This window comes from Oncorhynchus nerka, linkage group LG22 (assembly GCF_034236695.1).
Source record: "Oncorhynchus nerka isolate Pitt River linkage group LG22, Oner_Uvic_2.0, whole genome shotgun sequence".
Lineage (NCBI taxonomy): Eukaryota > Metazoa > Chordata > Actinopteri > Salmoniformes > Salmonidae > Oncorhynchus > Oncorhynchus nerka.
In genome coordinates this window covers 23,250,266-23,272,720 of record NC_088417.1, presented here as the reverse complement: position 1 = coordinate 23,272,720, position 22,455 = coordinate 23,250,266, and the positions used below count along the sequence as shown (strand labels likewise).

Genomic DNA, 22,455 nt, shown 5'->3' with positions numbered 1-22,455 from the left:
AGAGAGTAGGGCGAGAGAGAGACAGATAATGGGGGGGGGCAAGGGAGGGAATATGAGAAGGGGAGAGAGGGAGGTAGCAGGAGGGGGAGAGAGAGCAAGCAGAAAACACATCACTGACAGAGACAGGAACGAGGCTGTGGAATGAAGAGTAGGAAGAAGATAGAGGGATAAGATAAAGGAGAAGAAGGGTGGAGGCAAAGGGGAGAAAGAGGGGATGACGGATAATGAGATAGAGAACGAGAAAAGGATGGAGGAATGAAAGTACAAGAGGGGAGAAAGAGGGAGAGAGAACAGAAAGGTGGGAGCAAGTGGGCGAGGAGCGAAAGGGAGGAAGGCTGAAGGAGGAATGGAGGGAGCAGGGGAGAACAGGAGGGAGCGGAGGAGAGAAGAGGTGGGTTAAGGGTAGAGGGGTGAGTTAAATGTTTTATTCAGCCAGCAGTTTAAAGTGGCAGGGCCCTCAGGCACAGAGAAGGACGCCTAAGTGGCCGTGGTGACAAGACAAATTGGCCTTTTGGGTTTCAACCTGTCGCCACACAACCCTACACACTGCTAGAGAGAGATAGAGAGATAAGGGGAGGGAGAGAGGATGAGGGGGGAAAAAGAGGGGGAAGAAGGGGGAGAGAGAAGAGGGAGGAAGAGGGGAAAGGGAGCTTGGGGAGAGAAAGGGGGAGGATCGAGAGAGAGAGAGAGAGAGAGAAGCTTGTAGGGGGAGGGAGGAAGAAAGTGGAGAAGGAGTGAAAAATAGCGGAAAAATGGAGAGAACTACAGGAGAAAAATACATTGAAACATCAGGGATAAAACGAGAGGGAAAGAGACATCAGATCAAGTGAAGGCAGAGAGACACAGATAGAAAAACATCTACCCTTCAGGCTAACCTGGTCTTCATAAAGGAGACAGTTTAAAAACTACCAGTACCCTCCTACAGACACACACTCAAGGCCGTAAGAGGCCTGTGTAGAGAACAGAGGATACCCTTATCAGTGTGTGTATGTTGTACTTCAACATGAATTACAAGTGTGTGTGTTGGGAAGGCCTGTATAAGAATCTCATTAAAGTATGAACACAACAGTTGAGGCAAGGACAGGGTGGGAGGGAGGGAGAGTGAAAGAGGAGAAATATGGAGGGGAGGTAAATAAAAAGGAGAGCAAAAACAAGGGAACGTGAGAGGGGAGTGAGAAGAGATCATTTAGACCATGTGAATGGAGGAAAGGATGAGAGAAGAGGACGAGAGGAGAGGACGCGAAATGCGAAGCGGAGGACTGAGACAAGGAGGGGACAAGAAGAGAAGGGGATGAGAGAAGAGGATGCGAGAAGAGGATGAGAGAAGAGAACGAGAGCTCAGTAGCTTTCAAAATGGCTCTACAGCACCATCACCTGGACAAACGATCCAACATCGATAAGAGTGAGTGTGTGGGTGTGTGTGTGTACACATCCAGTGTGTTTATGCAAGTGGATTATATGTGTGTGGTGTGTTCATGCTTGTGGGTGTATGTGTGTTAGTGTGTCTCTGTTACCTCTGGTTTGAGTGTAGAGCGGGTGCAGGCAGGACAGATGGGTCCAGATCTGGAGAAGGATATAGGCAGCCTCCTAGTCCGGTTCTGACAGGCCTGGTCCTCACACACCAACCAACCCTGACATGGAGAGAGGGATAGGAATCAAGAGGGATTGGGGGGTGAAGCGAGACGGCATGAGAGAGGGACAGAGAGACAGACAGAGAAGGATGGGGGGAGAGAGAAGCAGAGGAAATATAATGATTTTACAACATTGTATTCATATCAAGGAAACTTTAAAAAACAAGGCGAACTTGCTGGAAACAATTACATAATTATCTGCCTAAATACACATAGATCAACTTTCTCCCGCCTTCTCTCTGCCTCCTCCCTAAATGGTATATTCTCGAATTTTCCAAGACAACCCCTCTGTGTGAATAAGGCACATCTGCTTGAGCCTGGGGGTCCTTCCCTTTTCAGACAGGCAGAGCAGAGGGCAGCAGGTGGTTAGGACCCCTGGGGTGAGTCAGTGGCCTTGGACAGGTGCAGAACCTACTCCCTCTGTTCCCCTCCCCCCAATATCTCCCTGGCCTGCCCTTTCGTGTTGGGGTTATTACCCAAATAATAACAGTTCCCAGGACATCCAACCCCTTACTACATACTGCACCTGTCCTATCACCTCACAAACCAAATCATCCCACACACACACAACGACCCAGTTGAGCACTCTAAGGGTGAGCCACACACCCCTATGCACCAGTCACCCCATAACTCTCCCAGATATACTAGGCCACAGAGAAAAGGAGGAAATATGGAGGTCTCTTTTCCCCTGTATCAATTACAATCATAGAGTAGACAGATAAACTGAAGGGTCTATTGTACTGTTATCAATCTCATTAACCTGGCTGCAACCACACAACACACACACACACACACACTTGTGGTGAATATTATCAGAGCCAACAGAGCAGTTTAATGTCCCATGATCCTCGTGTCTATGGCGGTTGGCAATTTAGATAACGTCTCTGGCCCAGGGGGTTGTGGGTAATGCTGTGAACTCTGGGAGATTGTAATTGAATTGGGACATATGTGTGTGTTTGATTTTCGTTTATAGGCGATTGGCGGGATGCGGTGTGTGTGTGTTCATTAGGGATGTTATTGCCTGACTGTCTGATCCCAGAGTCTCCTGAGGACATAAGCCTAAACACACAGCACTGTTCCCATGGGCTGGAGATGCATGCGAACACACACACGAGAAAGTGTATATTAACTGATAAAGTCCTGTGGGTCTTTGAGTGAAACTGAGCAAGAGGAGAGAAAGAGAGAAAAACATTAAGCCAGAGAGAGAGCAAGAAGGAGATGGGGGGGCTGATAATGACATAATTACAGCAGTCACTACCTGACACACTGAATCCAGCCGTCAGATGACTTCCACACCATTTAACTAAACAGATTAAACTGCAGTGAGACAAGACACAGAAACTAGCCTACACTCCCTCCCTCTCCATCCCTAGTCCTCTCCTTTCTGTTCTCCTTTCACCCTCTCATTTGCACCTCATCCCATTTCTCCTCTCCCTCTTTTCTAACATGCTCCTCCTTTCTTCCCCTGTCCAACTCTCTACCGCCTTGTCTCCCTCCATCCAGGGTGTGATAATGAGGCAGATAGTTGACTTTGTGGAGGGTTACTGTTTCACACAGTGATCTCAGACCAGTGGAACTCAACACACAGGAATCAACCTGGCGTGCGCACATACACACTATTTTGACTGGTGGTTCTCAGGATAAAAGGACTAGAGAGAGAGAGAAGAGACGAGAGGTTCTAGCTTGTAAGGAAATCAATCCTGCCAGCTCTAGAGTTGAATAGGTCTGAAACCAGTCCACTTTTGTAGACAAAGCACGCAACCACGCAGGCAGGGACACGCACACACACAAACACGCACTCACCTCTCACTCTCTGAATAGAGCTGAAACCAGTCCACTTTGTACATCCTCCGCTTAATCAAAGCGGCTCCATTCAGCAATTTGACCTTTTGTTCAAAATAGGATTATCACCTTCTTCTCTATTTATTCCCTCCCTCCCTCAGCCAGTTTCCAGGGGTGACCCACATGACGAGAGTAATTGCAATAATTTGTTAAACGCCATGGCAACGGGTGTTTGAAAGGGGTAAATAAGAGGGGGGTCGGAATGACAAAACGAACCAACGACACTCGGGGGGGGAGTGAGAAAGATAGATGGAGAGGAAGATTGATGGAGAGGAAGAGGCAGAAGAGAGGGATCAGTGTTTGGCCAGTCTAGCAGAGCAGGTTTATTGATAATAGCGGGGGGGTTAACGTCTCTGTAGGAACACACGCGCACAGAGGTGCAGGCCAGGGCTTTCAGTCTATCTGGCCAGACAAACAACTCCATTTGAGCTCTCCCTTCGTCTGAAAGAAATCCTTAATTACCACTCTTCATCGCCCCCTCTGTGTGTTTATACACACGTGTATTCCTAGAGTGTGTGTGAGTGTGTGTGTGTGTGTGTGTGTGGTGTTAGTATTCAGTGGCAGCAGCTGTTTCACACATTACAAAGGGGGCGAGGGGCTCGTTCCCTGAGAGAGTGTATGTGCGTGTTTTTTGGGGGCACATTCGCCCCACTAATTGATTTCTGCTCAGCACTGTGGGAGAGTAACACCCCCTCCCCTACCTCCACACAATGCTCAATCTAAAAGACTAGCAGGCAACGCCACTCCAATCTTCCACTGCATTCCACAACCCTGAAGACAGCATCAGCGCTAGTTCTTGAAAACATACGAGTTCTAAGCAAAAGTTCTGAAACCAATACAGAGAGTTCCAGAACAGTTCTAAAACCCTCCACACTATTTCTCCAACTAAAGATATCCAAATACAAGCTCCAGTCAGAGCCTGATTACTACAGTGAGCACAATGTAGTGTATTCCAGGAAAGCACTTAAGCCTGAAAGAACTAAATTAAGTCCATTTGCAGAAGGGCGAGGGGTGTGTGTATTTATGTGTGTGTAGCAGAGGGAAAGGCCATTGTTCGGCATTCAGTAGGAATAAATTGTAATAGTAAATCTGAGCAGGACAAAACTGCCTGCAATAAACCACACACACCTCTCTCCCCCCTCTTACACACCCCCATTGGTACTCACGCTGTAGTATTTCCTGATGTGCTTGCGGATGTCCAGTAGCAGCTTGTTGCTGATGTGTGTTGGGTAGTCCAGAGGACGCCCCCCACAGGTCGGGTTGCAGCATCGCAGCAGAGCCGCCTCCACCATCGTACCCTACACACAAACAGGATGGGACTTCGTCAGCACAGTGCTGGCGCGCGCACACACTCACACACAGGACCAGTCAAAGCCTGCTCTCCAGGTTTAGCAGTGGAGAACTCAGGACTGTAGGAATCATGCAGCACCACATATAGGCAGATCAAGTAGACCCCCAGCCAATCTCCCCAGCCTGCAGACCCCCAGCCAATCTCCCCAGCCTGCAGACCCCCAGCCTGCAGACTCCCAGCCAATCTCCCCAGCCTGCAGACCCCCAGCCAATCTCCCCAGCCTGCAGACCCCCAGCCAATCTCCCCAGCCTGCAGACTCCAAAGCTCCAGCCAATCTCCCCACTCATTCACCTGTCAGAACAGGCTTTCATAGGCACCTACCTGGACTGCTAACACAATGGAAATTCCACAACTAGTAGCTAACTACTTCCTATCTGCTAAGGCCTAAACAATGTTCTCATTTAGTCAGTGACAGGACTGGGGAGTGTCTCAACAGGGCTATGCATTTATTGCACTGATACACACATTTCCACACAGTGGTACATCCACACAGTAGTAGTGGTATTCCTACAGGGTTTCCCTGCTTTTACAGAAATGGTGGATGGGGAGTTGGACTGACAGCCGGACGGCAGGACAGCCGGGCGTACACATACAGCAAAAGTTTGAAGTTGGGTTTTCATCACCAGGAGATGACTAGAAAACATCAATTGATTTTCCTTCTTTCCCTCCCTCGCCCTCTGTTTCTTCTCTTCTCTGGTTTTGATAACAGCCGTCTACCTCTCTCTATTTGATGTTCTCTTCCTCTCCCTCGTCTGTCTTTCCCATTCCCTCCAGCGCTTCTCCTCTCTTGCCACCCCCTTTCAATCTCCCTGGCCTCTTTCCTTCACTCCCCCTGTATCTCAAGTCAAGGCCCGCCTGAGTTGTTAGACCCTGTTACCACTAATTAACGTACCACCTTATCAGTGTGTGTGATGTAAAAACCATGGGAGGACAAACGGAGGGGAAAGTGTCAGCTTCAAGAGTTTCTCTGCGACAAGAGAAAGCTGTGTCCGTCTAACTCATTACTGAGTGATAAGAAAATACACACCTCCCTTTTCCAGTGACCTCGGTTCAGGAATGGCTGTAGTAGGTGGGTAGGAGTGTGATGTGAGTGAGTGGGTGAGTGAGTGAGTGAGTGAGAGAGTGAGAAAAAGCACAAAAGACAGATCGAGATGGAGAGTGTGTGTATAGGGGTTTAGGAGCCTTTAAGTGCAGGAGTGTAAACTATGTCAATGAACACAGACTGTGTGTATGAGTCAGTCCTGTCTACAAATAAGGCATGAGGTACAACACTGAAAGACTATAGCCTACTTCCCAGGAAGTATCAAACGTGTGTGTACGTACCGCTCCCTCAAACACATTGTCGTAGACGTTATCAGTGGTACATAGAGGGCAGGTGAATGTGAAGCGTTCACAGTCTTTATATTTCTCCTCATCAGTGAGTTGGACCGGAGCTCCTAGGAACCCATCTCCCTCCTCCTCTCTCTGCGCCTGCTGCTGGGCCCGGAACTGACTGGGGTCCAGACCTGGGGAACGCACACACAATCAATCACAATATCTACAGAGACGGTATTGGTGTCAGTTATAAACACACTGCTACTGAACAAACACACAAAACCAGTCTGAGGCAGAACCAATCAAGACTACATTGTCTGAATGTGTGTGGCAATGCACAGGGGTGAAGTTGACATACAGTGCATTTGGAAAGTATTCAGACCCCTTAACCTTTTCCACATTGTTGCATTACAGCCTTATTCTAAAACGGATGAAATATTTCCCTCCCTCAATCTACACAAAATACTGCATAATGACAGAAAAAAAAACAGATTTTTGCAAATGTATTACAAATGTTTAAAATGGAAATATCACATTTACATAAGTATTCAGACCCTTTACTCAGTACTTTGTTGAAGCACCTTTGGAAGCGATTACAGCCTCGAGTCTTCTTGGGTATGATGCTACAAGCTTATCTGTATTTGAGGAGTTTCTCCCATTTTTCTCTGCAGATCCTCTTAAGCACTGTCAGGTAGGATGGGGATAGTCGCTGCACAGCTATTTTCAGGTCTCTCCAGAGATGTTCGATCGGGTTCAAGTCCGGGCTCTGGCTGGGCCACTCAGGGACATTCAGAGACTTGTCCTGAAGCCACTCCTGCATTGTCTTGGCTGTGTGCTTAGGGTCATGGCCCCAGTCTGAGGTCCTGAACGTTCTGGAGCAGGTTTTCATCAAGAATCTCTCTGCACTTTAGTCAAGATTGAGGGAAAGATGAACGGCGCAGTCTCCTAGTATCTGCCTCTGAAAAACATACCCACAGCATGATTCTGCCAACACCATGCTTCACCGTAGGGGTGGTGCCAGGTTTCCTCCAGACGTGATGCTTGGCATTCAGGCCAAAGATTTCAATCATGGTTTCATCAGACCAGAGAATCTTGTTTCTTATTGTCTGAGTCCTGTAGGCCCCTTTTGGCCTGAGATTCTTTTAGGTGCCTTCTAGCAAACTCCAAGTGTGCTGTCATTTGACTTTTACTGAGGAGTGGCTTCCGTCTGGCCACTCTACCATAAAGGCCTGATTGGTGGAGTGCTGCAGAGATAGTTGTCCTTCCACAGAGGATCTCTAGAGCTCTGTCATACTGACCATCGGGTTCTTGGTCACCTCCCTGACCAAGGCCCTTTTCCCACGATTGCTCAGTTTGGCCGGGCGGCCAGCTCTAAGAAGAGTCTTGGTGGGACCAAACCTCTTCTATTTAAGAATGATGGAGGCCACTGTGTGTTCTTGGGGACCTTCAATGCTGCAGAAATTTGTTGGTACTCTTCCCCAGATCTGTGCCTCAACACAATCCTGTCTCGGAGCTCTACGGAAAATTCCTTTGACCTCATTGCTTGGTTTTTGCTCTTGACACTCACTGTCAACTGTGGGACCTTTCATAGACAGGCGTGTGCCTTTTCAAATAATTTCCAATCAATTTAATTTAACACAGGTGGACAACAATCAAGTTGTAGAAACATCTCAAGGATGATCAATGGAAACAGGATGCAGCTAAGCTCAATTTCGAGTCTCATAGCAAAGAGTCAGAATACTTACATAGAAGGAATTTCGTTTTTCTATTTTTAAAACATTTGCAAAAATGTCTAAAAACCTGTTTTCGCTTTGTCATTATGGGGTATTGTGTGTAGATTGATGAGGGACATTTTTTGTTAATCAATTTTAGAATAAGGCTGTAAAGTAACAAAATGTGTTAAAAGTCAAGGGGTCTGAATACTTTCTGAATGCAATTAAAATGTAAAATTAAAAATTCATATATCAAGGCCAGCAAAAAAAAAGTGCTCAAAAGTAAGGAATATCGCACAGCATCACGTTGACTAGGCTGGATGCTGTGACAGAATTGAGTTGCCTAACTCATCGTTCTTCTCATCCACAGGACATAAAACAATATAAGAAGATAAAGATTTTGAGACATGACATGTAGTATTTTTATATTTTACCATATGCTGTTAATAATAATGAAAAATTCCTGTTCTTTTTCGAAGATTTCACAAAACATGGGGTCGCATTAGCTTTCAGAAATCTGCATTTTCAAAACGCAGACATAGAAAAAACCTGCAATGAAAAAGATTTAATCTGCATTTTATATTGAAAGTCAGTGTTTTTTTTTGCTTCAAAAGAGTGGTAGTGGTAATGGGAGTGCAATTCATTTTGTTTCTATTTTCAAAGCTTATTACATTTAATACAGCTTGTGTCATGCCAATTAAGCTTTTAGCGACCCGGGGAATAAATTTGACCATCACAATATGTAAATCCTCAAAGTTGCTGCGAGAAAGCTGCACGGCTGTCAGAGCTCGGTGATATCGGATGCATAAGGTTACGAAATCCGACTTTGTTGATATACTGTTAATCAAAAGTTAGAAAACCCCTACTGAACGACTCAGAACATTAATAAATCATATTTGTCTTGGTAAAATGTATTTTATAACATAAGGAAGAGATATTTTATCACCAAATCACTCTGGGGAGAGTGGGTGGACAGAACCCTAACATATGGTATGGTGGAGACTGTAGAGGAAAAGGTAGAGAGGAAGGACAGAGAGAGCGCAGATCGTGAGGGAGGTGTGATAAAAACAAACCGGAAATATCCGATTTTTGTAAGGATGCCAAAACAATCAAATCACTGTGTGTGTGCAAGCAGCTGAGATAATCATATCATTAGAAGCTGAGCAGCTGAACACCCATTTGGTATTCCCAGGTGAACCCAAACACTGACACACAGAGAAAACACACACCTTCCGTGGCTAAGTGAATAATGTGTTAGTAAATCAGTGTTGAGGACTAGGCCACAGAACCCCCCACCTCCCCTATAGCAACATACACAGTGCCATCTACAGACAGAATGTGAAGACCAAGGACACAGGTTTCTGTTAAGAACTATACATCTACTGTCTCTCATCTCTAAGGCCAGGATTGTTTCCAGACCATGTGACCTTATCAGGGAAAACTTCAGACACCAGGCTAGGAAAGCCTCTACAATTCATATCTACTCTAATAACAGTGAAACAGTGCTGAGAACTGAGACCCACCCAGCCATGAAGCGATGAGGACCCCATCGATACCCTCGATGGGCTCACAGATCCTGCCCACCACGGGGTGCACCTGCTGGGCAAGGTAGTACTGGGTGTCCAGGCTCAGCCCGGCCTGCTTCTGGAGCTGCTCCAATGCGTAGGCCCTCTGACTGGCTGCCAATGTAGAACCATCCTGGGGGAGAGAAGAGAGGGAGAAGGGAGAAAGGGTCAGAAACACTTCTGACTGAAAGTCCCTCTCCAAAAACACACATCTGTAAACTCATAATACACTTGCCATCACACACACACTCCCACATCACTACCTGGCAGATGATGTAGGAGACTGTGTCTCCAGCTTTAACCCTTCGTCCGCTCTGAGAGTTGATCCACAGAGCCACGTGAACATGAGGAAGAGACTTCTTGTCTGGGTAGTCCTGGGGGTCCTTAGTCAGGGCCTGGGAGAAGGGAGAGGAGATGAGGGAGAGAAAAAGAGGGAGAGAGCCAGGGAGGGGTGATGAGGGAGAAAAAGCGGGAGAGAGCGAGGGTGGGGCAATGAGGGAGAAAAAGAGAGAGAGAGAGAAGAGGAGAAAAAGAGGGAGAAGATACAGTGGGCATTGATACAGACTCACACTGTAGACACGCATACCAACGCAAAGAATGTTGAAAAAACACACACCTTGTGTATCTCATACTGGTTGAGCGGAATGGTTCCGTTAGCGACCTTCTCTCCCAAATCCACAAGATGACGCTGGATGTTCTCCACGATGACATCCCGGTTCTGGTCCGACAGGATTTGACCAATCACATAGCTGAGAAAGAGGTGGAGGAGGAAGATGGGTAGAATCAGATCATTGATTAACATTGCCACGACTCAGGGGAATCAGCCAGGGCAAGGTTTGAACCAGCCAACCCTGCAGCAACAGCAAACACACTACCTTCTGTGCCAAAATGGTTGAGACATCTTGGCATTATACAAGAGGAAGAAGGGGATGAGTGGAAGTACAGTATATAGCGTTCTCCAGTTGACGAGTCCACCTACTTGCCACACTCCTTGGCGAGGTCACACCAGTCCCTTCTTACGATGTCCAGCCCCTTGAGTTCCTGCTTGGTGCTGTAGCGGCCATCCCCCAGCGGCTCCACCACCAGGGCGGCGTACTTCTTCTTCTTCAGCAGCAGCAGAGACTTGAACACCCCGTCGATGTCAATCTCCAGGAGCTTGTAGAGCTTGTTCACCTCAGCTTTCACCTGGGGAAGACACAGGCAATGTCAATCTCTCTTTATCCATCTGGAATTCTGTTCTCTCAATTCCACTTTCCATGCCTTTATTTCACCATCAACCCACAAAATATAACTGTTGGAGTTTGATTATGATGGAATCTCTTTCTCTAGACCCCTCTATTTCTCCCTCCCTCCCTCCTCCCTTTCCTTACCTTGTTTCCTAGTTTGTAGACCTCCTCCAGACTAGAGCTGTTGGTGTTGATCATAATGGAGTCTGTGTCGCCGTAGATCACTTCCAGGTTCATCTGACACACACAGGAAGTCAGAGGTGAGGAGTGGGGTCTAAAGTAGTACTGCGTTCAAAATGGTATGGAAATTCCCTATTTAGTGCAAGTATTTTAACCAGAGCCCTGGGCCCTGGCTAAAAGAAGTGCACTATATAGAAAATAGGGTGACATTTTGTACGCACCACCTAGCTCTTGGTCATCAGTAAGGATATTGTTACATTGTTCTTTCTAACATGGCCATGTAGTGACTACTGGTGAGGTATTCCATTGATCAGTTAGGTTTAGAGTACAACAAGTACTCACCTTCTGAACCATGTCTTTGGTGTGCATCAGGATCTAAAGGAAACACAGTATAGAACATCATGAATACAAAAGCACTCAAATAGCATAATGAACTGTCAAGTAGGGCTGTTGCAGTGACTGCATTACTGCCAAACTGGCAGTCATGAGTCATGACTGCTGTCAAATTCCACGTGACTGTTGAGTCACGGTAACCTCCTCTTATGCACTTTGTGCATGCGTTGGTAGTACTCAACTCACTAACGACCATCAGGTCCTAATGGTCTGGGACTCAGGGCTCTACTGTCCCTCCATCAGGTCCTAATGGTCTGGGACTCAGGGCTCTACTGTCCCTCCATCAGGTCCTAATGCCCTGGTACTCAGGGCTCTACTGTCCCTCCATCAGGTCCTAATGGCCTGGTACTCAGGGTATTGTCCCTCTAACCACTCTGACATCAATGCAAAGGAAAATCAAACATTTATCAAGAGTCTCATGCTCTTAAAACTGACAATTATTATTATTATTTTTTTTACCTCACTGTGATGATAAATGTGAAGAAAAGAGTTCAACAATAGGTTGAAACTCAGTAGAAAACATGGTTGTTGTGGATGTTGTTTCAAAGGCAAACAACACTAATGGACAGCACTTTAAGGTGATTCATTCAAAGCATTTAAGATGTTGCATGTAGAACACCCATACGCACATTAGAGCTTATGCACATGCCTATTTGAGCTCAAGCATTAAAAAAATCATTTAATTAAAAAAATAAAATAATGATTGTACAATACCTACAATACCTAGCCTAATATCCTACCGCATATGTCCAGTCTATACTCTAAAATAAAACAATTATAGTAATTACCCTTGAGTGTGGACTGTATTATTATGCATACTGGATGGACTGGTTACCTTATGCTATGCTCCAAACTTTCTATGCACGAGTCTGGGAGATAACGCATAGGGCCTAGGCAATGATGTTGGTTCACTGATTGTGTAGAGTGGCTTACAGAGTTAGTCTACTATTATAGTGAATTTGTATTGTATACACTGTGTGTGTTTGTGTGTGTGTAAATATACTTTATTATTTTTCCCCCCACTGTCTGGACTGTGGCCCATCTAATGATTTCAATGTCAGAAAAATCCGCTGTTTTTGCATCTTTGTGTGTGCGCGCGCGGGCACGCGTAAATCCTTGGTGATTTGCTATTAAATGGAGGATAATTGGCTAATAGGGCCATTAGTCTCGCTGCAACGGGCCTTCAAACCCACACACACACACACACACAGCGAGCCTAATGACTCCTAATGGCCTCAATAGCCAACAGAGTGAGTGACGGACCAGAGAGTGGGAATGAAAAAACAGATGAAGCGAGCGAGAGAACGAATGGAGCTGTGCTCAAATGGGGACAGGCAAAGAGAAAAAGAGAAGAAACACAGTGAAACCAAGAGTGAAGTGTCCGTTCAAATGCATCACGGAAAGGTGTAAGAGAAAAATGGACAGAATAAGGAAGAGAGAGAGAGCCTGAGGGATAGATGGACAGACATTAAGGCACTCGTGCCTGTGTCCTCTGTAGCAGATGGATCCTAACAGGTGGGGGTTAAGTGTGTGTGTACAGTGCAAGGATCAGGGATGCTAATCTGAGGGTGGGGTAAGAGTGACTGGGTGCAGTTTGACCTGACACCAGCAACATGTCCCTTCACACACCCCCCAGGGTTTCTGTTAGCCGGTAGTAGACGACTTTTTGCCGATAAAAAACCCCGAAAGGCGATAAATAAAATCTCCGCTGGGCAATTGTCCGGGAGAAGAAATCGCATCACAAAATAACGCTATTTATCCTATTCATTTATGAAAATACCAGTCAATGTAAATACATGCTTATCGATCTATGGGTTCATTTGCATGAATTTGTGGAATTAAATTGGAGCATGCGCATACAGCCTAGTTTCAGCTTAAAATCTGTCAGACAGCACATGAGTTGCAGCTACAGCTTGCTGCTGGAGTGAAATATGTTCAATCATATCATCGAGGAACAATTATGTATTTAATCATGTTAAAAACAGTTTTGATAGCCACGATTTAAAAAAAGCTACCATTTATATTTTTTCTCTGGTAATCGAAGCACACTTCCCATTCAAGTGCATATAATGGTAGGCAGGCTTCAGAGCGTCACATACCACTTTGCAATGAGCTGGAGGCAGTACGCATTTAATGGCTTGAAACATGAACGTTTTAGTACATTATGAGGCATGTTGACCTTACTTCAAAGTAGCCTAGCCAAAATACGACCAAACGCGGAGGCAACTATTTTATAAACATTTCCATATGCCAATGAAACCAGTAGCTTCTCTCTTATGTTCCATTTGTTTTCAAATGAACTTTCATTGTCATGTAGCCAAATGCACAATCCTAGTCATATTAGCAACCCATGCTACTTGTTGCATCTTTAGATCTCCCCTCTTTCTACATTCCTAACAAATATTTTCATCTCAGTCTCATGAAACCGCTCAGTGGTGTCATCCTCCTAATAGCATTATGGAATGAACATTCACGAGTAGCCGACTACCTCGTGCGTATACTGCTCTTAAAATGTCAATAAATTGTTTATCAGCATTTTAAGCTAAACATTCATATGTTGCTGTTTTTATTTATTATTATTATTATTATTTTTTTTAAATGTAGCCTACGCTTACTAGTTGTATGAATTTGGGCTCTATCGTCCCACAACTGTCCTCGAATTGGTTTGGAATAGGCTATTTCTTTCTCGCAAAGAATGACAAGCTGACCAATAGAATAGGTTAACTTTTCTATTACGGGGAATAAAAGATTAACAGAGTAGTGATTTTGCTGTTCGTTACTGGTCTTGCTGGTTGAGGAAAAGTAAATGGACAGTTATTCTAACATTCAAATTCGCATCGGATTTCAGTAATGAGCACGCATGCAGTTGCTTCCTCAAGATGCATGTTCTGTTAAAATGAATTATCATAATCTGTCATTCTGAGCACCGTGGTAGGACGCCCTAAATCAGGCACCCAATGCATATGGGTCTGGTAAGTTTCTCAAATGTCCAGTAAATTAAAATGCTGCAGGTCAAATGTCAGGTGCCACATTTTCTGATCTGAAACGCTGACACACACACAACCCTACGCAGGGACAAGGACAGGGCTATTTGAGACCGACAGCGCCGGGAGAGGAGAGGTTACGAGTGGTTTCCCCTCCCTGAAATTAGAGTGGGACTTAAGCTTTGTGGGCTGCTACATACCTCCGATACAGGATGGAGGGAGATGGGAGGGAGGAGGGGAAGTTTGAGTAATTACAGCACAGCCTCGTCCATTAGAGACAACCACCAAGGTCATCCTACATCACATGCACGCGCAGGCACATGGACACGCAAACACATATGCCTAAGAATGTAATATTGTGCCTAAAAATGTCAAAACAGGGAAGAAAGAGATGGAAGGAAAGAAAGCAGCTGAGATTAAAGAGGTGGAGCGAGGGAGAGGAGGTGAGGTAGTGTTCATATAATTGATGCGTGGTCTGGACGTATTTAGACAGTTTTCCATCTGCTGTCAGTGACCACAGGGTGGACCACTCAAGGAGCCACCCCACTGAAAGACTAGTCATCTGACCATGACTCTGGAATTTGTGTGTGGTATCCAAACCGACGACTGCACTGTACTAACCACCGCACTTCAGAAAATAGTCACACCTGGTGACTTTTTCTTAAGTTAGTGGTGTTACAGCCTGAATGTAAAATATATAACATTTAGATTGTGTGTCATTGGCCTTCACACAACACCCCAATGTCAAAGTGGAATTATGTTTTTACAAATGTTTAACAATTCATTAAAAATGAAAAGCTGAAATGCCTCGAGTCAATAAGTATTCAATCACTTTGCTATGGCAAGCCTAAATAAGAGCAGAAGTAAAAATGTGCTTAACAAGTCACATGAGTTGCATGGACTGTGTGCAATAACAGTGTTTAACATGATTTTGAATGACTGCCTCATCTCTGTACCCCACACATACAGATATTTGTAAGGTCCCTCAGTCGAGTAGTGAAATTCAAACACAGATTCAACCACAAAGACCAGGGAGGGTTTCCAAAGCTTCGCGAAGGGCACCTACTGGTAGATGGGTAAAAATGTCAAAAGAAGGCTTTGAATATAACTTTGAGCATGGTGAAGCTATTAATTACACAAACAACAACATTGTAGTTACTCCACAATACTAACCTAAATGACAGCGTGAAAAGAAGGATGCCTGTACAGAATAAAACTATTAACAGAACAGGTCTCCTATTTAGAATAAGGCACTAAAGTAAAACTGCAAAAAAAATGCAGCTAAGAAATTTGCTTTATGTCCTGAATACAAAAAGTGTTATGTTCGGGGCAAATCCAACAGAACATATCAATGAGGAAAAGTCTTCAAATTTTCAAGCATGGTGAAGGCCGTATCATGTTATGGGTATGCTCGTCATCGGCAACGACTAGGAAGTTTTGTATGATAAAAAGAAAATGAATGGAGCTAAGCACAGGCAAAATCCTAGAGGAAAAACAGACACTGGGAGATAAATTTACCTTTCAGCAGGACAATACCCTAAAACACAAGTCCAAATATACACTGTAGTTGCTTACCAAAACAATGAATGTTCCTGAGTGGCCTAGTTACAGTTTTCACTTAAAATCAGCTTGAAAATCTCTAGCAATACTTTAAAATGGCTGTCTACCAATGATCTTGAAAGAGATTGAATTAAAAAAATTGCAAATATTATAAAATCTAGGTGTGCAAAGCTCTTAGACTTATCCAGAAAGACTCACACCTGTAATCCGTGCCAAAGGTGATTCTAACATGTATTGACTCAGGGGTGTAAATACTTATGTAAATGAGATATTTCTGCATCTCATTTTTAATACACGGGCAAAAAACATTTGAGACTTTTTCATTATGAGGTATTGGGGCGGCAGGTGGTTAGAACGTTGGACTAGTAACCGAAAGGTTGCAAGATCTAATCCCTGAGCTGACAAGGTACAAATCTGTCATTCTGCCCCTGAACAAGGCAGTTAACCCACTGCAGTCATTGAAAATAAGAATTTGTTACTTTTTTAAATGTATTTTTAATTTTACCCCCTTTTTCTCCCCAATTTTATAGTATCCAATTATTAGTAGTTACTATCTTGTCTCATCGATACAACTCCCGTACGGGCTCAGGAGAGACAAAGGTCGAAAGTCATGGGTCCTCCGAAACACAACCCAACCAAGCCGCACAGCTTCTTAACACAGCGCGCATCCAACCCGGAAGCCAGCGACCCCCACAGGATTCGCTGGTATGCGATGAGACAAGAATATCCCTACCGGCCAAACCCTCCCTAACCGGACGACGCTGTCGCGGCCGGCTGCGATAGAACCTGGGCGCGAACCCAGAGTCTCTGGTGGCACGCTGCGATGCAGTGCCATAGACCACTGCACCACCTGGGAAGCTGACTTAACTGACTTGCCTAGTTAAATAAAGGTACAAATCATATACATACATATATATATACATACAGTGCCTTGCGAAAGTATTCGGCCCCCTTGAACTTTGCGACTTTTTGCCACATTTCAGGCTTCAAACAAAGATATAAAACCATTTTTTTGTGAAGAATCAACAACAAGTGGGACACAATCATGAAGTGGAACGACATTTATTGGATATTTCAAACTTTTTTAACAAATCAAAAACTGAAAAATTGGGCGTGCAAAATTATTCAGCACCCTTAAGTTAATACTTTGTAGCGCCACCTTTTGCTGCGATTACAGCTGTAAGTCGCTTGGGGTATGTCTCTATCAGTTTCGCACATCGAGAGACTGACATTTTTTCCCATTCCTCCTTGCAAAACAGCTCGAGCTCAGTGAGGTTGGATGGAGAGCATTTGTGAACAGCAGTTTTCAGTTCTTTCCACAGATTCTCGATTGGATTCAGGTCTGGACTTTGACTTGGCCATTCTAACACCTGGATATGTTTATTTTTGAACCATTCCATTGTAGATTTTGCTTTGTTTTGGATCATTGTCTTGTTGGAAGACAAATCTCCGTCCCAGTCTCAGGTCTTTTGCAGACTCCATCAGGTTTTCTTCCAGAATGGTCCTGTATTTGGCTCCATCCATCTTCCCATCAATTATAACCATCTTCCCTGTCCCTGCTGAAGAAAAGCAGGCCCAAACCATGATGCTGCCACCACCATGTTTGACAGTGGGGATGGTGTGTTCAGGGTGATGAGCTGTGTTGCTTTTACGCCAAATATAACGTTTTGCATTGTTGCCAAAAAGTTCCATTTTGGTTTCATCTGACCAGAGCACCTTCTTCCACATGTTTGGTGTGTCTCCCAGGTGGCTTGTGGCAAACCTTAAACGACACTTTTTATGGATATCTTTAAGAAATGGCTTTCTTCTTGCCACTCTTCCATAAAGGCCAGATTTGTGCAATATACGACTGATTGTTGTCCTATGGACAGAGTCTCCCACCTCAGCTGTAGATCTCTGCAGTTCATCCAGAGTGATCATGGGCCTCTTGGCTGCATCTCTGATCAGTCTTCTCCTTGTATGAGCTGAAAGTTTAGAGGGACGGCCAGGTCTTGGTAGATTTGCAGTGGTCTGATACTCCTTCCATTTCAATATTATCGCTTGCACAGTGCTCCTTGGGATGTTTAAAGCTTGGGAAATCTTTTTGTATCCAAATCCGGCTTTAAACTTCTTCACAACAGTATCTCGGACCTGCCTGGTGTGTTCCTTGTTCTTCATGATGCTCTCTGCGCTTTTAACGGACCTCTGAGACTATCACAGTGCAGGTGCATTTATACGGAGACTTGATTACACACAAGTGGATTGTATTTATCATCATTAGTCATTTAGGTCAACATTGGATCATTCAGAGATCCTCACTGAACTTCTGGAGAGAGTTTGCTGCACTGAAAGTAAAGGGGCTGAATAATTTTGCACGCCCAATTTTTCAGTTTTTGATTTTTTTTTTTTTTTTTTAAATATCCAATAAATGTCGTTCCACTTCATGATTGTGTCCCACTTGTTGTTGATTCTTCACAAAAATACAGTTTTATATCTTTATGTTTGAAGCCTGAAATGTGGCAAAAGGTCGCAAAGTTCAAGGGGGCCGAATACTTTCGCAAGGCACTGTATATATATATAATCAAACAGTAGGCTATGCTTAAAGCATCAGACAAGGTCAGTGCATATGTAGTTGCTTTTATTCAAACAGACGGATACCCTATATATGGAAAAATAAGTTTAAACATTTAGACCAATGGATTGGTCGAAAGAACAGGACGACTCTCGGTCGACCAAGATTTGTTTTAGTCTGGGACAGTCTCTCTCTCTCTCCGTTTGTCTCTCTGTCTTTTATATATGTCTATGTGTTTGAATAAAAGCAACTACATATGCACTGACCTTGTCTGATGCTTTAAGCATAGCCTACTGTTTGATTAAATAATCAAGACACACAAATTACTCAAGAAAGAGCCCAATGGTCACACTATGTTAAAATAAATGACAGCGAGTGCCTGTGACTGGCGCACGTAGTCTCGCTCTCCTCCCTACTGCTGCAAAAAAGGCACCACAGCACAGCAAGTGTTTATTGCAACATTTCAGCAATTTAGTTTCTTACTTGTTTCTAACTGAAAAGTTCTGTTATATGTGGAGGACTTGATTTAGTTGTGGAAAAATTATGGATATAGGAGCAAGCATTGGGTGAGTATTGTGTGTGCCAAACAGTTGCTGCTCGATTACAATATTTTTTCCCTGCCAATTTAGAACAGTTTAAACACTAAAAAAATAACTGCACAAAAGTCTGTACTAATGAAAAAAAAAATATATATAAACCAAGGCCCCCCCCGATTGCTCAGTTTCCGTTTTTTTCAGCAGCAGACTAATACGTACTATACAAAACTAGTAATGATAACGAGATTACTCATAATATTAATCGTTATAATAAGAATAAGGACATCAAGAAAAGGGAGGATAAAAGAGTGAAAGCGGTGTGCATATTATGTGTGACAAACAGATGCTAGATTACAATATTATTTTTCAGCCTGTTTGGAACAGTGTACACACTAAATAAATTATAAGTAACACCAGTTTGTTCTAATGAAACCTTTTTATAAAGCCTTTATTACAGCATAGCAAAGATTAAAAACAGCTGAAATTGCTTTAGCCGACATTCTGCCATTGCATGAGGCTTGGTGCTCACGAAATCAGTAGGCTATTAAACAAACACTCAAACAGGCAACAGAAGCAAGAGGTCTAATTTCTGTAGATATATACAGTCCTAGTACCAATCTACATTATAGAATAATAGTGAAGACATCAAAACTATGAAATAAGTTCATGTAGTAACCAAAAAAAGTGTTAAACAAATCAAAATATATTTTATATTTGAGATTAGCCAGCCTTTGCCTTGACAGTTTTGCACACTATTGGTATTCTCTCAACCAGCATCACCTGGAATGATTTTCCAACAGTCTTGAAGGATTACCCACATATGCTGAGCACTTGTTGGCTGCTTTTCCTTCACTCCGCTGTCCAATCATTCCAAACCATCTCAATTTGGTTGAGGTCGGGGGATTGTGGAGGCCTGGTCATCTGATGCAGCACTTCATCACTCTCCTTCTTGGTCAAATAGCCCGGAGGTGTGTTGGTCATTGTCCTATTGAAAATAATTATATTGTCCCACTAAGCACAAACCAGATGGGATGGCATATATCCGCAGAATGCTGTGGTAGCCATGTGGGTTAAGTGTACCATTAATTCTAAATAAATCACAGTGTCACCAGCAAAGCATCCCCACACCCCCTCCTCCATGCTTCACGGTGGGAACCACACATGCAGAGATCATCCATTCACCTACTCTGAGTCTCCCAAAGACACGGCGGTTAAAGCCAAAAATCAAATGTCCATTGCTCACGTTTCTTGGCCCAAGCAAGTATCTTCTTCTTATTGATGTCCTAGTAGTGGCTTCTTTGCAGCAATTCGACCATGAAGGCCTGATTCATGTAGTCTCCTCTGAACAGTTGATGTTGAGATGTATCTGTTAATTGAACTCTGAAGCATTTAACTGGGCTGCCATTTCTGAGGTGCAGTTAATTGCTTATTTCTAAGGCTGGTAACTAATGAACTTATCCTCTGCAGCAGAGGTAACTCTGGGTCGTCCTTTCCTGTGGCGGTCCTCATCAGAGCCAGTTTAATCACAGCACTTGATGGTTTTTGCGACGGCAGTTGAAGAAACTTTCCAAGTTATTGAAATGTTCCATATTGACTGACCTTCATGTCTTAAAGTAATGGACTGTAGTATCTCTTTGCTTATTTGAGTTGTTCTTGTCATAACATGGACTATCTTCTGTATACCACCCCTACCTTGTCACAACACAACTGATTGACTCAAACGTATTAAGGAAAGAAATTTCACAAGTTAACTTTTAACAAGGCACACCTGTTAATTGAAATGCATTCCAGGACATTACCTCATGAAGCTGGTTGAGAGAATGCCAAGAGTGTGCAAAGCTGTCATCAAGGCAAAGGCTGGGTGTTTACTCGTCTCTGCTGCCTCTGCCGCATTTTTCTCAATCCCAATACGCTGGTTAACTTTGCGCTTAAGCACATAGCAACATAGGGAAAGGCGCAATTCTACGGCGCACTGAAGTTTGTTTCAGAACCGCGGACAGTGACCATATCAAACGCAGGAGAAAGCGCATTTGTTATAAAATAACATTAGATTTATTAGTGTTGCACCATATACAATTTCAGTATCACATGTCTTAGAATGACGGACTGTGCCATCCCTGTGGCCTCCGCAAGGGATTAATCCACTGACAGGCTCGAATCAGACAGGTGTCTTGTGCACCATGAAAGATAAAAAAAAATAATGAGACTGCTCGACTAAAGAAATCTCGGTCGACCAACAGCCTATCGACCAGTCGACTAAATAGGGTCAGCCGTAGAGTAGATGGGTGAGATTTTGTATATATTAAATCCATTTTGAATTCAGGGTGTAACAAAATGTGAAATAAGTGAAGGGGTATGAATACTTTATGAAGGCACCGCAGTCCACACACACAACTAAACAACGCCACTCATGTTACAGACAAACAACTAGTTGTGGTGCCACAGGGACAGATGAATTATGATAGTGTAGTTTTGTGAAGATCGACTATAGCCAGTTACATACACTCAATCTTCTCTTTCCCTTGTTTTCCTCACCCTTTCTCTCTTTTATATATCTATTTTCATTGTGTCTTCTCCTAAACTGCAGTATCCATTGCTCTCTAACACTCTAGACTCCCTCTCTTACCTTCCTTCTCCACTTCACTCTACCTCTCCCCCATCCGTTCCCCTTCCCCTCCTGTCAGTGTATAATTAGTCTGGTCAGTAAATTAGCGGCTGGCTGACGGGCCCTCCTGCGGTGCCAGGGGCAGGATCACAGACTTGAGACCTCTGGGTAACAGAATGACGTCCACAGGCGTCAAGCTGGGTTTTACAGGTCATCACTGAACGGGAGGTCAGAGTTCAAACTGTCACACAAGATGATACAGATACACCCAGGGAAAGACTTGAGATGTTCAGACTGTGATAAAGGTATATGTCCTAAACAGATGGGGAGAATGTGGTAAGGTAGAGATGGAGGAGGTGGCAGGGGAAGGAGAGAAGATGTGGCAAAAATAAGGAAAGACAATAGATGCAAAGGGAGGGAAGAAAGGAATGCAATGAAAGGAGGAGAAAATGTATGGAAGGTAGGATAGGAAGTAACAGATGGATAAAGCCTACGCCCTAATTGATCAACAGTCAAGGCACTGGCAGTCAAAATATGCATGTCCCCTTAACACATTTCCTCACGCAAGACACCAAAAAGATATTTGCTCAGTGAAAGGGAATTCTGCACCCTCTACCCCAACACACACACAGCCCGCCCAGATCAGAGGAGGTATGTTAAGCCCTGTCAAAAAGAGCGGACACCCACACTCCTGTCAAAGAGCGGACACACACACTCCTGTCAAAGAGCGGACACACACACACACAGACTTTCACACACTACATGAGTGACACACACCTGTCCTAGTGGATTCCTTGGCAGTGCGGTCATGTGTAATCTCAGGAGGGTACATCTGTTGTAAAACTAGGTCAGATTTAATACAACCACCTCACCTCAAATGTTATTTGTCACATGCTTCGTAAACAACAGGTTGTAGACGAACAGTGAAATGCTTACTTACGAGCCCTTCCCAACAACGCAGACAGAAAGAAAAAAGAGAAATAGAAAAGTAAAACACATAATAAT

At 44.0% G+C, this 22,455-nt stretch overlaps 1 protein-coding gene across 2 annotated transcripts in view; it reads right to left on the bottom strand.

The window, feature by feature from the left end:
* pola1 (polymerase (DNA directed), alpha 1) overlaps positions 1–22,455 on the bottom strand; it is a 90,347-nt gene that overhangs the window by 26,498 nt on the left and 41,394 nt on the right. For both annotated transcript variants that reach the window (XM_029626536.2, XM_029626537.2), the window contains exons 27-35: positions 11,164–11,196; positions 10,786–10,878; positions 10,395–10,600; positions 10,032–10,164; positions 9,679–9,810; positions 9,374–9,548; positions 6,148–6,329; positions 4,640–4,771; positions 1,515–1,631 (exon numbers count right to left, since the gene is read on the bottom strand). In XM_029626536.2, the coding sequence (XP_029482396.2) occupies positions 1,515–1,631; positions 4,640–4,771; positions 6,148–6,329; positions 9,374–9,548; positions 9,679–9,810; positions 10,032–10,164; positions 10,395–10,600; positions 10,786–10,878; positions 11,164–11,196 (1,203 nt within the window). The remainder of the gene's footprint in view (positions 1–1,514; positions 1,632–4,639; positions 4,772–6,147; positions 6,330–9,373; positions 9,549–9,678; positions 9,811–10,031; positions 10,165–10,394; positions 10,601–10,785; positions 10,879–11,163; positions 11,197–22,455) is intronic.